The 17592-nt window shown below is 45.0% G+C and overlaps 2 protein-coding genes across 7 annotated transcripts in view; one reads left to right on the top strand and one right to left on the bottom strand.

The window, feature by feature from the left end:
- CYB5D2 (cytochrome b5 domain containing 2) overlaps nt 1–10166 on the bottom strand; it is a 39808-nt gene extending 29642 nt beyond the window's left edge. For 2 of the 3 annotated variants that reach the window (XM_081161130.1, XM_081161129.1), the window contains exons 1-3: nt 9879–10166; nt 4981–5121; nt 277–463 (exon numbers count right to left, since the gene is read on the bottom strand). In XM_081161130.1, coding sequence (XP_081017256.1) covers nt 277–463; nt 4981–5121; nt 9879–10128 — 578 coding nt within the window. In that variant the 5' untranslated portion in view covers nt 10129–10166. Of the gene's footprint in view, nt 1–276; nt 464–4952; nt 5122–9878 lie in introns of all 3 variants that reach the window. The other variant, XM_081161131.1, reaches the window with a different exon arrangement.
- Nucleotides 10167–10551: 385 nt separating this feature from the next.
- ZZEF1 (zinc finger ZZ-type and EF-hand domain containing 1) overlaps nt 10552–17592 on the top strand; it is a 100167-nt gene continuing 93126 nt past the window's right edge. For 3 of the 4 annotated variants that reach the window (XM_081161124.1, XM_081161122.1, XM_081161123.1), the window contains exon 1: nt 10555–11054. In XM_081161124.1, coding sequence (XP_081017250.1) covers nt 10701–11054 — 354 coding nt within the window. In that variant the 5' untranslated portion in view covers nt 10555–10700. Of the gene's footprint in view, nt 11055–17592 lie in introns of all 4 variants that reach the window. The other variant, XM_081161125.1, reaches the window with a different exon arrangement.

Raw genomic sequence — 17592 nt, 5'->3', positions numbered from 1 at the left:
AAAAAAAAAAAAGGAAAAAAGGAAAAAAAAGATGCCCAGATCTCGATCCTAATATTCTCATCCAGTTGCCTGGCATGAGGTCCCACCATCAGCAATTTTTAAAAATTGCTCAGAAGATCCTAACATGTAGCCAAAAGTTGAGAATCACCATCCCAGAGCACATGTATTTTGAAAAAGTTCCCCTGGGTTAACAACTTATGCTTCCCTGAACAACAGGATGAGCTCTTAGTTGGCTCTGGGAGCGAGGAGGACGCAGCGGAAGGGGAGCCCGCTTACCTCGTCTGGGAACACCAGACCCGGCTGCCCCGTGCTGCGCTCCACTCCGCGTTGCACGGTGGGAACTTCTGCTTCTCTTTCAGTTCCTGTTTGTTTGCTTCCAAGCCTTTGGTGATCATGGCTTCTACCTGGGTCAGTTCTGGGGTGGGTAGCCCGTCCTCTCCGTAGAATCTTCCTATCACCTTTCCTGTGGTGACAGGAGAGCTGATGTCAGAAACAGGGAGGGAGGCATGAAGAGATGCTTAGCTTCTCCCACGGTGGTAGCAGCTCAGGTTCCCAGCCTTTCTGGTGGCAGGGCCCTACAGTAGCCTGCTGGCTGCTTATTTCTTAAGAGCTCATATTGGAGGGGCTTGTGGCACCTTCTATCCCAATGTCTCTCAACATCTTACAAGACTCCAAGTAGAAGCATCCCTTTTGTAGTTGTAGAGTCTTGAGGAAATTATAAGATGTCTCACTTCCAGACATCAGTTCCTTGAGAATGGAATCATGTGCGATTCATTTTCAATGTTCCACAGTGCCTGAGGCACACAGTAGGTGTTCAATAAATGTTTGACAAATAAATGACTTACTGTGTAACATTTTTGTGGCCCAATTCTTCCCAACATTGAATTATTTTGTCTTATATAAATAAATCACTACTGAGCATTACTTAGTGGCAGGCGCTATGCTAGCACTTCACTAATACTTTCTGAATCCTCATAACAACCCCGTGAGAGAGTAATCGTTCCCATATTTACAGGAGAGGGACAGGGAGGAGTCTGTGGAACCAGTGAGTGGGTCTGCCCCATGCGCATGCTCTCCCCTCCACCGTTCTCTTCTTGCTCAGTCCCTTGGTGGACATACTGAGTGGACACTGGGTTTAGTTTAAAATCCCTGTCAGAATTGTAAAGGTCTAAGCTATGGCAGCAGGCAGCAAGTGGTCAGAGAGCCTGTAGGCCAAAGCCACAAAGGGATCAGTTCTTCTTAAGGGCAGAACTTCCATCCCCAAGTTTTGGGTGTAAGTGGCCTTCCCAGGCAGCCCATCACAGGGCAAGAGACACAGCAGAAAGCACTTCTAGAAGGTCTGAGCACACAGGAGGAGGCAGCAGTGTATACATGCCCCAGCTGTGTCTGTCCAACCTCTCCAGCCCAAGCACTGACTGAGATGCCAGCAGCAGTTACAGTGCACCCGAGATTCAGTTCATCCCCTCAAGTTTAACTCCGCATCTGGACTTTTCTAACTATTTATGACACTCACTTCTGGCATTTGTTATTTGGATTCAGAGCCTTGGATCTCTGACACCTCCTCCCTCACATCCAAATGCATGCTTCCATTTGTTCATGTCTAACCCATTAGCAACTCTGTCAGTCCAGCCTTTAAAAAACACCCTGATTCTATGTTTTTCCATTTCTACTATGACCACTCTAATCCAGACTGTGGATTACAACAGCCTCCCAACTGGTATATCTCCTCCAGCTCATACCTTCCTACAGTTCTTTCTCCATAGAGCAGCTGGGTGATCATTTAAAAACATGAATATCATGCCCAGCTGGAGTGGCTCAGTGGCTGAGCATCAACCTGTGATCCAGATCGCAGTTTCAATTCCCGGCGAGGGCACATGCCTGGGTTGCGGGCTTGATCCCCAGTGGGCAGCTGATCAATGACTCTCTCACCATTGATGCTTTTATCTATCTCTCTCCCTCTCCCTTCCTCTCTCTTAAATCAATAAAGACATAGTAAGAAAATAAATAATAAATAAGTAAAAATACAAAAATAAAAACATGAATATCATGTCATCTCCATGCCTGGTTTAAACCCTTCAGTGGCTTCCTAAAGCATGTGGGTAAAATGCAAACTTCTATCAAGGCCCCTAAGACTAGAGCCACCCGAGTTCTGTTTGCCTTCCGAGCCTCTTCTCAAGCTGTCTCTCCCTCGTTTACTGCAGGCTCTCGCAGGCTGGCTGCCTTCCTACTCTCTGACCACAATTAGCTGCCCCTCACTTCAGGCACCGCTGTTCCCTCAGCCTGAAATAATCTTTTTCCAGATCTCAGCATGGCTGGCTACTCACCTTCCAGGCCTCAGCTTACCTGTCATTGCCAGGAGACCTCCCTGACCATCCTCTCTGAAGGTGCCACACCCCCCACACATGCATCGCATTAGTTTTATTCATTCACAGCCCTTTCTGGACTGGTCTGATCTGTTTACTTATTTATGATATATCTCTCCCTACCATGAGGCCCCAGCACTCATACCTTCCTACAGTTCTTCCTCCATAGAGCAGCTGGGCGATCATTTAAAAACATGAATATCATGCCCAGCTGGAGTGGCACTCATGTTAAGTGCTTGTTAGAATAAATGAAGGGCTCAGGGCCCTAGTCCCAGGCCTACGTCTATAAGTTGGCCTGGCACAAGAACTTCTCCTATAGAGGGTCTCTGTGTGCATGGTGACAAGGCTGTCTTGGTGGCTTTTAGACATGAGACCCAGAGAGAGCAGTAGTAGTAGAGGCAACAGAAAGAGTTGTAGCAGCTGCATCACGAGAACGATGGTCACCATTGGCTGGGTCTCTAAAGCCAGTGCTATGTCCAGAAAACAACAAAAGATATCTTGTTTTCCCTGGAGGCCTGGCCATGTGGCTGCCAAGCTGGCTTTCTGGTTGTCTTCACCTCAGTATGCACCCATATAATACACCTGTACCCTCTGACGTGTCCTGAGGGTTTCTGGTGCCCTGAAAGAGCCTAACACAACCCCCTCCTATAGAATGAGCTACCAGAGGGCAGGGCTGCACTCAGCTCATCCCTGGTCCCCATGAGGTCCAGAACCATAGCTTATCCACAGTAGATATTCAAATATATGCCAACAACTGAACACTTCGGAAGCATTTCCAACCATATGACCCCACCCTCCCCACATACAGTAACACTGTTCAAACAAGACTAGTTCACTTATCTCACCAAAAACATCTGCTTGTTCCCCAAACACCAGGTCTGGCGCCCTTTGCCTGCTCACGGGACTCCACTCACTCCTTTGTGTTAGGTTTTCTTTTCCTTATTAATGTTCCAACCTTGGTTAGCCAACCTTGTGGGCAAAAGGAGAACCAAGCCTTCTGAAAGGCAGATGGACAGAGCCAGTTCCCTCAGTGGCAGGCGAGACTGGCCTCGGGAATGAGCGGACAGGCTGGGTGAAAACAAAGAAGGGGTGCTCCAGGTCAGGGTGACGAGGCCAACAATGGTGGGTGTGGAGGAGGGAGGGGCTGAAAACAGCTTTAGAAGTTATGAAAAAAGCCTTGCCAGCTGGATGTGGAGGGAGCAGAGGACTTACTAAAAACGGCAAGGTTCTCAGAAAAGGTAACCCAAGTAGTAATGACAGAAGCAGCCAGCCAGAGGCATGAGGGGCAAAGAAGGAACTCTTCCTCTTTAGACCTGCAAAAGGTGAAAGGACACCGACGCTCCTCAGGCAGTCAGCTGTGTCCAAGTGGGGATCCAGTGAGAGGCTGGGGCTGCAACACATGGCGAAGGGGCTCCACCCATCCCAGTGCCTGTGACTAACATTGCTTTAGGACACTGTTAGGTGTCTTCCCATTTAAAAGGTGAGTTCCCTCGTGTCTCACCAGTAAGTGGCACGTGCAGTGCTCTACACAACTGGCTTTGACAAATGTTTGATTAGCACAACTTCCACCTGAGACACAATTCATTCAGGATGGATGCAAGCTAATGTTTGTCTCCTTAGACGACAAAATAAAAGGATAGTTGGCCTTAGCCGGTTTGGCTCAGTAGCTGGAGCATCGGCCCACAGACTGAAGGGTTCCCAAGTTCAATTCCAGCCAAGGGGACGTGCTTGGGTTGCAGACTTAATCCCTGGCCCTGGTTGATGCACAAGCAGGAGGCAATCAGTCGATGTGTCTCTCTCACATCGATGTTTCTCTCTCCCCTGCTGGCTTAGTTGGTTCGAGCATCGTCCTGATACACCAAGGTTGAGGGTTGAATCCCCAGTCAGGGCACATACAAGAAGCAACCAATAAATGCATAAATAAGTGGAACAACAAACTGATATCTCTCTTCTTCTTTCTCTCTCTCAAATCAATAAATAAAAATTTTTTTAAATAAATAAAAGGATATTTGCCAAAACTGCACACAAACTCAGGCTTCAAGCCTTCCTATGCTGAAGCCAGACACCTGGAACACAGAGAGACAGGGAAGCCACCCTCCTGGAGCTGGTTGTTCAAGGGTGGAGCAGGCAACCATTGGCTTTGGGGCAACGGAGGCCAAAGCAAATAGGCAGGCAATCCTCTCCCAAGATTAAAAGTGAGGTGAACCAGTGCCCCAGCCATTTTCTTCTGGGGCTCACTGCCACACTAACGGAGTTTTTTTGTTTGTTTGCATGTTTTTAAAAAAATGTCTTTATTGTTTTCAGGGAGAGGAAGGGAGAGGGAGAGAGAGATAGAAACATCAATGATGAGAGAGTCATTGATCGGCTGCCCCCGGCATGCCTCCCACTGGGGATCGAACCCGCAACCCATACATGTGCCCTGACTAGGAACGGAACCGTGATCTCCTAGATCAGCCGCTGAGCTACGCTGGCCGGGCAACAATCAAGAGTTTAAGGTGAAAAATCCATGGGTGTTTTTCAGATTTTAACCTTGAGTCCAAGCCCCAAAGAATTCTAGTCCCTTAAAAAAATTGCAAGTAAATGAAATACCTGTGGAAATGGCCTGTGGAATACCTACCAACAAATTCATAATTCTTCTCATAAAATGATAGCCAATTTTGAAGTGTCAGCATCTCAGAAAATGACAAGTCAGATACATCATCCACAAGGCCTGCTTCAGAGTAGTCCCCGGTCACAAATGCTCTGGATGCATCTCGGCCTGCAGGAGAGAGGTTTCCAGTTGATTAACTTATAAATCACTGACACCCTACCAGCTCAAAAATCTATTTTCTGAGAAACATCTGAAAACTCCACTCTCCACCCCCTCTTGGACCTTGGACATACATTTTGGCATTTATCACATTCTTTGATTTTCTTACAGCAGCATTTAATACAGCTGACCATGTCCCTTGGCTTCCATGACACTACACTCCTGGTTTTCCTCCTACCTCTCTAGCTCACTTTCTACCAGCCTCAGAGACCAATTATTTTCCACCTCCTCTACTCCATCCACACCCTCCACTTGACAATCTCATCCACTCCAATGGTTTCAGATACCACCTCAATACCAAAGACTGCCAAACTCAGACTTCTCTTGAGCTCTAGACCTGTATATCCAGTTGTCTACTCAGCATCACGTACATGTCTTACAGACAAGTTCAACACAAGTTCAAAATGTCCACACTGAACTAATGGTCATTAGCACCCCCAGTCCTAGAAAACATGCATCTATTCTAGTTTTCCCTATCTCAGTATATCAACCAGTTGCTCAAGCCAGAAATGTAGTCCTTTCTTTAAATATGTTTTTCTTGACTTTGGGGGGGGGGGGGAGGAAAAGAAACAGATGAGAAATATGGATTGGCTGCTTCCTACACGCCCCCTACTGGGATCAATCCCTGCATGTGCCCTGATCAGGAACTGGACTGGCGACCTCTCGGTACATGGGACGATGCTCAGCTAACTAGCCACACCAGCTGGGCCAGAAATGCAGTCCTTGACGTCTCCTTCATCCCTCACATCCAATCAGTCCCCAAGTCCCATAACCTAAACAGTTCTTGTATCAATCTACCTTTCTCCATGTACCACTAAGCAAGCCCAGACTGTCACCATTTTTCATCTGAACTACTACAATAAACCCCCAGCAGTTTTTTCTACATTCATTCTTTCCCCACTAATCTATTTTCCATATAACACTTAGACTGATTATTTTAAATATAAATTGATGATGTCATTCTCTTGCTTAAAAATTCTCAGTGGCTTCCTTTTGCCCTAAGACAATGTGAAAATTCCATAACATGCCATTCAGGACCCTGCACCAACTGCCACCAACCTTGCTTTGCCTCTGTGCTCCCTGGCCTCTGGTAACAGCAGCATGTTTTCCTTTTAACACTCATCATGAATTGTTTATGTGACACCTACTGAATGAATGTATGTCTTTTCTACTAGTCCGAAAGTTTTATAAGGGAAACACCAAACTCCTTTAGTGCTGTATCTCGTAGTGCCTATTTTTTAGTAAATTCTCAATAAGTATTGACTGAATGAAATCCAATTATTTTCAAAAAGAATGTCAAGATAATTCAAAGAGGGAAAGAATACTCTTTTCAACGAGCGGTGCTAGAACAATTGAACAGCCACATACAAAAGAATGAAATTAGATCCTTCCTCATACCATGTATAAAATTAACTCAAAATAGATCCATGGCCTGAATGTATGAACTAAAGCTATAAAACACATAGAAGAAAACACAGGCGTAAAGTCTTTGTGACCTTGGATTTGGCAATAGTTTCTTAGGGCACCAAAAGCACAAGTAACCAAAGAAAAAAACTGAACTTGATTAAAATTTAAAAATTTTGTGCTTTAAAGGACACTATCAAGAAAATGAAAAGACAACCTACAGAATTGGAAAAAATATTTGCAAATCATGTATCAGTATCCAGAATATATAAAAAATTCTTACAATAAAAAGACAACCCACTTAAAAAATGGACAAAGAATTTGAATAGACATTTCTCCAGGGAGCATATGCAAATGATAAACAAGCATATGAAAAGATCTCAACATCTTTAGTTATTAGGGAAATGCAAATAGTCAAAATCACAATAAGATACCATTTAAAACCTACTAAAATGATTATAATAAAAAAGGCAGCTAACAAGTTTGGTGTGGATGTGTAGAAACTGAAACTCTAATACACTGATGGTGGGACTGCACAATAGTGCAGCCACTTTATTTTTTTTATTTTTAAAAAAATACATCTTTATTGATTTCAGAGAGAGGAAGGGAGAGGGAGAGAGAGAGAAACATCAATGATGAGAGAGTCATTGATTGGCTGCCTCCTGCATGACCCCTGCTGTGGATTGAGCCCAAAACTGGGGCACGTGCCCTGACCAGGAATTGAACCTGGATCTCCTGGATCATAGGTCGATGCTCAACAGCTGAGTCACGCCTGGCCGGGCATAGGGCAGCTACTTTAGAAAACAATTTGGAAGTATCTCAAAAAGTTAGTTACTTGGCAATTGCACTCCTAGGTAAATACCCAAGATAACTGAAAACATGCCCACACAAAAGCTTGCACCTGAATGTTTATAGCAGCATTATTCATAGTAGGCAAAAGTGGAAACAACCTAAATCCCAACAAATGATGAATAAACAAAAGCGGTATATTTATACAATGGACTATTATTTGGCCATAAAAAGGAATGGAGTACTGATAATACCATGGATGAACTTGAAAACATTATGCTAAGTGAAATAAGCCAGTCACAAAAGTCCACATGTATGATTCCAATTATATGAAATATCCAGAACAGGCAAATCTTCAGAGACAGAAAGAAGACAGTGGTTGTCGGGGGTTGAAAGATAGAAGGAAATAAGGAGTGACTGCTAATGGACATGGGTTTCTTTTTTTTAGGTGGGGAGGGTGGATAAAAATGTTCTGGAGCTCTAGATGGCTTGGCTCAGTGGTTAGGGTGTTGGCCCAAGGACTAAAGGGTCCCAGGTTAGACTCCAGCCAAGGGCACATACCTCAGTCACAGGCTCAATCCCTCAGCCCCAGTCGTTGTGAGAGCAGGAGGCAACCAATCGATGTGTCTCTCTCACATCCATATTTCTATCTCTCTCGCCCCCCGCTTCCAGTCTCTCTGAAAAGCAATGGAAAAAATACCCTTGGGTGAGAATTAAAAAAATAAAAATAAAAAAATAAAAGAGTGCTCCTCTTTTAAAAAAAGCTCTGGAATTAGAAAGCAGTAATGTTTGCACAACTTTCTGACTATACTAGAAACCAATGAATTATGCACATTAAAGGGATGGATTTTACATTACATGAATTCTATCTTAATAAAAATAATAACTGAGCCCAGCTGGCGTAGCTCAGTGGTTGAGCGTTGACCCATGAACCAGGAGGTCACAGTTCGATTCCAGGTGACCCATGAACCAGGAGGTTACAGTTGGATTCCAGGTGGGGCACATGCAGGGGTTGCAGTCTCCATTCCCAGTAGGAGGCATGCAGGAGGCAGCCGATCAATGACTCATCATTGATGTTTCTATCTCTCTCCCTTCCTCTCTCTGAAGTAAAAAAAAAAATATTAAAAAAATATTGACTGAAAAAATGAATAAATGAAACAAATAAATCTGCCTCTCTACTAGACTGTGGGAGATGAGAAGCATTTTATAATCATTGATTCCTCAGCACCAGGCACAAGGCAGGCTACATGGTAGTGGTCAATAGATGGATGTTAAAAGAACAATGGGCACAATGGATGTTGAAGGAACTAGGTAGACAGTAGAGCACATTGCAAAAGAAATATCACCCCAGAAATGGAGGGTTTTGTGCTCACACTTGTGGATATAGCCATGACAGTTGCATCAGGATGCTGCAGGACAGTGCACCATTAAGTGCCTTCTCCTGGCAGGTAAAATAAAACCCTTGATTCCAATCTCAGCTCCACTTCTAACTCAGTGTGTAGCCCTTGGTAAGTCCCTTCCCCTGATAAACTGAGGAGCTTGGCAACACCAACTGAACTTCATTCCTTTTCTGTCTGTGCTTCTATTTCTCAAGTTCTTCCAGAGACAGGGAAGTGACCTGTATTTAAGTACAAGAGCCAGCTTCCCAATTCCCCTAAGATAATGAATGACAAGTGGAAAACGCTTATTTAGTATCAGCCTAGTTATTGGCCTTAAGCTCGCTCTGCTTTTTTTTTCTTTTTTTTCTCCTCTTTAAATCTTGGAGATGGTCCTTCCTCTGGGCTGGTAAGGCAACATCTCTAAAAATAATACGCTGGCGGTCTTAGTCCAAGTCCTGTTAGTACTTAGGTGTAAAGGCTTTAGGCAAATTACATCCTTTAACCCCCCTCAGCTGTGAAAAAGGGTCAGCAGAATCACCTTAATTGGACAAGTGTTCTTTGAGGCCTAACATACACGCAGCCTTAAGTATTTAAGGACTGCGAAGGTGACCAGACTCCCCTGCGCTCTAACCTCATCATCTTTTTTAAGAAAGGCAGACAGGTGCATCTGCAGCAGAAGCAAGAACTACTCAAACCAAATGTACTGTTTTTAGGGGAAACTTAGATCCCGACAAGTTCAAGAGAGGACTGGAATCAGCAGGGGAACTGACTGGGGGTAGGTAGGGGCAGGGTTTCATTCATCCCTGCGCCCCGAGAGCCGCGCAGGGTGGCACAAGGCAGATGCCCCATCGGGGCGTCTGCCGGCGGGTAACGGGGTAACTAACGGGAGGCGGGAGACGCGTTTCTCCACAGTGTCGGCGAGAACGATGGGAAACGGCAGGGAGGACAGAGGCCGGTGACTGCGGGCTATCGTCTCGCCGGCTCCGAGAGACTAGAAGGATGGCGCGGCTGAGCCCGACGCCCCCGGGGGTCTGATGAATGCGGGGAGAAAAACAGCCGATGAATAAATGAACGAACGCCGCGCCCGCGGCTACGCGCCGGAGCGAGACAGGGCGTGAGCCGCCTCGCCAGTACCTGCGAAGCCGCTATAGTGAGCCCCAGGCCCGTAATGCCTCCGGCCAGACGACACGTCGAAGACGCGGCCGAGCAACGCCAAGCAGAGGCCTGGGTCCCCGGGGCCGCCGCGGTAGCGGGCCAGCTCCTCGGGCATGAAGAGGCGAAAGCTGGCGCGGGGACTCCACCAGCCCGCCAGCCGCGCCGCCAGCGCTGCCGCCGCCGCCGCCGCCAGGCCCAGCAAGAACCCGCGCCCGCCCGGCCGCAGCATCGACGGCCGCCCGCCCTCCGCTCTCCAGGGGGTTCCGCCTCCCCGCCCACAACCAAGATGGCGGAGACGCTGGCCGCGACGTCACCGGCGCTACGCTCGCCCTCGTCCGGCTGTCACTGAGCGGACATGGAGGACTGAATGTAAAAAGTCTAGCCGAAGCCACTCCCTGACTCCAGCTCTTCCTCGTGCTTTTTCAGCACAGCCAGGAACGTGGAGGGATACCGAGGAACTGAGCGGCGGGGAAGCCTCCTGACCTGCAGGTTGTCCGCCCTCAACAAAGATGGTGGCAGAGGAGGCGGCGGGGTGACGCAGACCGTATGACAGCAGCGCCTTCTCGTAACTCGGAGTTCCACCCTTTGTTGACTCCGTTCTCACCCAGCTGCCTCACGACAGAGTCCGCTTGACGGCGCCTTGGCGACCGCAGTCCTCGCTTGACGGCGAGGAAGCCGGAAGCCGCTGCCGCCGTCGTCCCCTCCCCGTCCCCGCCCGCCGGGTACTGTCTGAGGTTGACAGGTCGTGGCGGGGAGGCGGCGGCGGCGGCGACAGAGCCGGGTGCCCGGGACGGAGACCCCATGGGGAACGCCCCGAGTCACAGCAGTGAAGACGAAGCGGCAGCCGCCGGGGGCGAGAGCTGGGGCCCGCACCAGGACTGGGCCGCGGACTCCGGCATGACCCCCGGCCCGGGCCCTGCGGCTCCGGCGCTGCCGCCGGCCCCGGCGCTGCTGGAGCCGGCCCGGCTGCGGGAGGCGGCGGCTGCGCTGCGGCCCTCGCCGCCCTGCGAGTCTCTGGTGTCCAGGCACCACGGCGCGCTGCTGCGCTGGCTGGAAGAGCGGCTGGGCCGCGGCGAGGAGTCCGTCACCCTGGAGCAGTTCCGGGAACTGCTGGAGGCTCGAGGCGCCGGCTGCTCGGGCGAGCAGTTCGAGGAGGTTAGGGCTGGCCGGGGACCGCGGGGCGCGGGGCGGGGCGCTCGGCCCCGAGGACGTGAAGAGGTGGGGGCGGTGGCTTTGGAGAGACCACGCAGAACCCGCAGGGTCCGAGAATGGAAGCAGGAGGGTGCCGGGACTTAATGGGGTGCTTCCAGCCTGTTCTCGACTGGGGACGGCTACAGATTTCTTTAACTTTTATTAGAAATGTGGAGAGCCTAGATTATAACATCCTTGCCCTGAAGAACCGAGCAAGGCCAGATGTCTGCATTTTGTTGTAGTACAGACATTCGTGCGGTTGCGGGACGCTGGATCCACTGCTCTCTGGAGCTTTCTTATCAGGCTCCAGAACAGTTGAAGGGGAAGGAGGTGTAGTGTGGTGATCAAGGGAGTGCCGGTGAAAACCATTCCGTTTCCCTGGCCAGTGAGGTTTTACAGACAGAGCACCTTCTGAATCCGGTGTGGGCGCCTAACAAATGTGGGAGAATAGTAGATACTGGAAAAACGTAGTCTAAAAGCCATTCTCCTCAGGCAGAAACTAGCATTTCCGAATACACATTTGTTTTTAGATTTTTGAAGGACTGTATTTTAGACTAATTTCAACCACCATAGAACCTGAAACTTATAGGCAAATACCAGGTTTCATGTGAATACTTGTAGTTAAACAGTTTGGGGCATAATTACCCACATCATCTCTATTAAATCATTAACAGCAAGTCGATATGGCAACAAAATATTTTCCTTGGAAAGGACCTAAGGAATTATCTGTATTGAACACTTCATTTTAGAGTTAAGAGCACTTGAGTTGTTACTAAAAGAGAACTGATCCAGGGTCACCCAGTAAATCATTGGCAAAACAGACTGTCACTCATCTCTCTTGATTTTTGTTTGTCTTGTCTCCACTGCCTCCTTCTTGGACCCTCTTTCTTTAACTCCACAATGTTATAACAAAAAGGTGCTTAATTTTCAAAAATGAGTAAGCCATGTAGACTCATCAATGAAGGGTGAGTACATAAAGCAGTAAACTGACAGTTACTTGTAATGCCATAAAAACTGATGTACACTTTAAAACCAGAGGCTTGTAAAATATTTTAAGGATGTTTTCCTGTACATGGCCAGAATTCAGATAATGTGGTTTGTATGTTTCTTATATTCCCATTTAAAAAGACCTGAAAATGTTGGTCATATTAGTTAGTGAAGGGGTTTCCTTTTTTTTTTTTTTTTTTTTTAAATTTTTCAATTACAGGTTACATTCAATATTATTTTGTATTAGTTTCAGGTGTACAGCATAGTGGTTAGACAGTCATATACTTTACAAAGTGTTGTCCCTGATACTTCAAGTACTTTCCTGGCACCATACATAGTTATTACATTGTTACTGACTGTATTACCTATGCTGTACCTTACATAGCCGTGACTATTCAGTAACTACCAATTTGTACTTCTTAATCCTTTCACTTTTTTTACCTAGTCCCCCAGGCCCCCTTCCCTCTGGCAACCATCCGTCTGTTCTCTATATGAGTCTATTTCAGTTTTATTCATTTATTCTGTTCTTTAGATTTTACATATAAGTGATATCATGTGGTGTTTGTGTTTCTCTGACTGACTTGTTTCACTTAGCACAATATCGTCCAGGTCCATCCATGCTTTTGCAAATGGTAAAATTTCATTCTTTTTTTTTATGGTCAAGTAATATTTCATTGTGTATGTGTACCACAGCTTTTTTCTCTACTAGTCTGTTTATGGGCACTTGGGCTGTTTCCAGATCTTGGCTATTGTAAATAACGCTGCAGTGAACACAGGGGGGCATATATTCTTTCAAATTAGTGTTTTGGGTTTCTTCGGATATATACCCAAAAGTGCAATTGCTGGATCATAAGGCAATTTCATTTTTAATTTTTTGAGGAAACTCCATATTGTTTTCTATAGTGGCTGCACCAGTCTGCATTCCCACCAATAGTGCACAAGGGTTCCCTTTTCTCCACACCCTTGCTAACACTTGCTACTGGTTGATATATTGATGATGGCCATTCTGAGGTGATACCTCACTGTGGTTTCTCTGATAATTAGTGACACTGAGTATCTTCTCATATGTCTATTGGCCATCTGTATGTCCTCTTTGGAGAAGCATCTGTTTAGGTCTTCTGCCCATTTTTTAATGGGGTTGTTTGTTTTCTTGGTGTTGAGTTGTATGAGTTCTTTATAAATTTTGGATATTAATCCCTTAGTGGATGTATCATTGTTGAATATCTTCTCCCATTCACTAGGTTGTCTTTTTGTTTTGTTGCTCATTTCCTTTGCTGTGCAAAAACTTTTTAGTTTGATGTAGTCCCATTTATTTATTTTTTTCTTTTATTTTACTTGTCTGAGGAAATACAATAGAAAAAATATTGTTAAGAGAAATGTCAAATTTTGTTCCCTATGTTTTCTTCTAGGAGTTTTATGGGTTCGAGCCTTATATTTAAGTCTTTAATCCATTTTGAGTTTATTCTTGTATGTGGTGTAAGAAGGTGGTCTAGTTTCATTTTTTGCATGTTTCTGTCCAGTTCTCTCAACACCATTTATTGAATAGATTGTCTTTACTCATTCTGTGTTCTTGCCTCCTTTGTCAAATATTAATTGACCATAAAGGCATGGGTTTACTTTTGGGCCCTCTATTCTGTTCCGTTGCTCTATAGGTCTGTTTCTATGCCAGTACCAGGCTGTTTTGATTACAGTGGCCTTATAGTATAGTTTGACATCAGGTAGCATGATACCTTCAACTTTGTTCTTCTTTCTCAAGATTGCTGTTCCATTTTTTTAAAGAATTCCAAGAATACCCATAATACTTTCCACACTAGTCCTACATATATTGTGAGAAAATGAAGCCATGTAAGAAAGAGCTGTGCGAATCTGTTGAAGGAGTTGGCACATTTTAGAATTGTCTAAAAGAGAATGTAGAGAAACAGTATTTACATTGTCAGAGTGTCTGAAAGGAATAGAGCTACAGGTGAAGTTTACAGGAGTCCTGTAATGTAAAGCCAAGATGTACTCGAGATGTGGCCCAGAAATCATGCAAGGGCTATGACATTATTGTTCTTTGAACTAATATTTGTTGGACATATACTGAGTTCCAAACACTTGAATGACAGTGAACAAAGCAGATATTTGCTCTTAAAGAGTATCTAATACTGAAAGAGATTGACATTAACCCAGCAATTATAGGCATAGTATTATCTAAGGGAAGGTGTAAGGAAAAAAATAGCAAGAGTATTAAGCCTCATGTAGGGAGTCAAGGAAGACATACCTGAGAGAGTAACATTTCAGCTCAGATTTGAAGGATGAAAGCAGACAAGGAGCAGAAGGTGTTAGTAGTGTTTCAGGCAGAGGGAATCACATGCATGAGTCCAGAGAATAGAGAATCTGGAAGAATTGTTTGATATATTAGGGTTAGATAAAACTGCTTCAAGGGGCAGAAAAATCCAGTGCAACAGTGGTTTAAACAATAAAGGAGCTTCTTATGTAAAAGTCCAGGTAAGCAGTCCAGGGTTGATATGGCAGTTTCACAGTTAGGGACCTCGCTCTGTCCATCTTGTTGTGCTGTCATCCTCCACAGGCACTTTCTATGTAGTGATCCAGATGACAACTTTAGAGTTACTTTCCACATTCCAACAAGCAGGAAAGGGAAAAGGGAAGGAAAGGGCCACGCCTCCTCTCTCAAGGGCATGGGTTATATCCCATTGGCCCAAATCTAGTCACATAGCTGCAAGGGAGGCTGGGAAAGATCCTTATTTCATGGCCATATATTCAGCTAAAACTCAGGATTTAATTATTGCAGAAGAAAACAGATATTGGGTTATAATTAGCAGTCTTTTATTCATGTGGCTAGATCATAGAATGTTGCAGTGAAGAGCAAGGTTAGAGAAGTAGGCAGGGACCAAATTGTGGGAGTTCTGTTAAATAGGAGTTTGGAAACGGTGGAATTTTAAATAAAGTGCCACAATGGTTGTGGCTGCCTTGTAGGAGAACCAGATGGAGAAGGGTCAGAGTGCACCCAAGCAGATCAGTTAGGAGACTATTATCACAGATTTGGGGTGGGGAGAGTTAGGGCTTGGATTGTTACTAAAATTTCATGACTCTCACTGATTAGCACTGGTTATTTGAAGAGAGTGGTTCTGACTCAAAGTGAAGGCTTGGCCAAGGTTTAGAAACCTAATGATTGGGCCCTGGCCAGGTGGCTCAGTCAGTTGGAGTGTCATCCCTGTGCTCCAAAAGGTTGTGGGTTCAATTCCCAGTCAGGGCACATACCTAGGTTGCAGGTTTGATCTCTGGTTGGGGCACGTACAGGGGGCAACCGATTGATGTTTCTCTCTCTCTCTCTGTCTCTCTCTCCCTTCTTCTCTTTCTAAAAGCAATAAAACATATCCTCTGGTGAGGATCAAAATATAACAGTAATAATAATAAAACCTAATGATTGGGATCATCTCACTGTGGTTGGTTGCCCTGTCTATAAGTAAGGGATAATTATATTAGTAAGATAAAAATAAGTAAATATTAGCCAAGCATTTGATTCTGTGCTTTAAAAGCGAGTCTGGCCCTAGCCTGTTTGGCTCAGTGGTTAGAACGTTGGCCTGTGGACTGAAGGGTCCCAGGTTCAATTCTGACCAAAGGTATATACCTCGGTGGCAGACTTGATCCCTGGTCCCCGTCGGGGCATGTGCAGGAGGCAACCGATTGATGTGTCTCTCTCATATCAATGTTTCTCTTTTTCTCTCTCCCTTCCACTCTCTCTGAAAAGCAATGGAAAAAATATCCTTGGGTGAGGATTAAAATAAATAAATAAAAACAAGTTTGTCCTTTGACTTAAGTGCACATTTCTGTGTCTTAGTTAATTGTATATGTAAGCTTTTGAAAATGTATTGTGATATTTTAATAAAAGTTTAAGGGGGTTTGTGAAATAATAAAATGTCTTTATAGTAGCAACTAAAATAATGAATTATTTTCCTTCATTCAGTTTATGAGAGCTAGCACCATAGAGTAGGTTATCATTGGTGTACATTATTTATTATTATAATGCTAAGAGTTTCCAAGGTTTACATGTTGGTTCTTTGGGCTCCTAATTTGCATTGCTCTCCATGTCCACACAGCTGTTGTGCCTTCACATTTCTGTGACCATAATTGCTTGAGGTGGTGTTCCAAAGTTCTTGGAGTTGTTCCATGGACCAAAGTCTGAAATGTTATCATTTTATAGTACAACACGCCTTTTCTCATGGTGGGTGTGGTCCATGGAGAAGGACTCTGGTTTGCTCATAGGAAGTAATATTTAATTTACTTCTATGTAGAGGAGAAATATTAAAATTAAATTCTTGTTTGATATCAGAGATTAGAGATTAGATATTTGTGGTCTTAATATGATATGCTCCCAGAAAATCATGTAGACTAGGACAGAAAAAAGTACTGAACACAGGCTGATAGCAGATGGCTTTAAAGTAGGAATTTAATATGAATAGGTATTATTTTATTAGTTGGCCAAATTAGCTTTGGTGTCTTCTTTGTGAAATTCATTGGGTTGTAAATCCTGAGGGAAGGACCATTTTTATTTATTTATTGTCTTAGCACAGTCCTGACTCAGACAGCACTCAGTAAGTGTTCCCCACATAGCATTCTCAGTTTGATTTAATAGGTTGAATATGGCACAGTCTGCATCCTCCAACCTTGTATTTTATATTCAATCTGTAACCTTTTAATAATAAGATGTTTATTGATGTTGGATGAAATAGTTAAATATAATTTTAGTGAAAACTTTAAAAGGCTCTTAGTCACTATTGGATTTAGAGGAAATTCGGAGAAAAATACCATTTTGGCATTATCATGTTGGAAGTATTAATCAACTAATTTGAAATGGCTCTGAACCCCAGAACCATACAAATAGAATTATGCAGTTGTAATCCTCTACCCCTTCAAGACACAGAGTGTGAGAGATGTGTGTATGCACCATAAAGATGAAGCAAGCTACAAGCGTTGCTTATCTTCAGCTCCTAGACCGCAGGGGCTCCCCACTGCCTGAGGGATCCTCTGAATGAGTGAGAACCCACAGGCTGGCCTGTCTCCCCATCTGACCTCATCTGCCTCTCTCCCCCTGCACAAGCCCGGTGCTCTAGCCAGTGGGATACCTTCCTTGTCCTGTTTGTGGACCTTACTTTTCTCAGTTCTTCAAGGTTCCCTGTCTTGGTACTGTCACCTGGCCAGGACCAAGCCTTTCTTGTGGCATGATTCAGATGGCTTGTTTATAATGGTGTTTCCAGCCCCACCCTTTAGGCTTTTGTTTCCTGTTCTGTACAGGTCACTTGGCACTTTGAGCACACTGTCTGGTCTTGTTCTGCAGTTAGACTGTGAGGCCCCTCTAGCCACTAGCCTGTATTACTCCAGCACACAGGAAGTCTTCAGTAAGTGATGGCCATTAACAGTGATGCGGTGATGCAGCAGTTTAGAAGAGAAAGATCCTGGGTGAATTGGAGGTTATTTTTGCCTGAGTGCTTTGTTGGGGGGGGGGGGGCGGTTG

This window comes from Miniopterus schreibersii (genome assembly GCF_964146895.1).
Source record: "Miniopterus schreibersii genome assembly, chromosome: 16".
In the NCBI taxonomy this organism is placed as follows: domain Eukaryota; kingdom Metazoa; phylum Chordata; class Mammalia; order Chiroptera; family Miniopteridae; genus Miniopterus; species Miniopterus schreibersii.
This window is presented reverse-complemented; position numbering and strand designations above follow the sequence as displayed.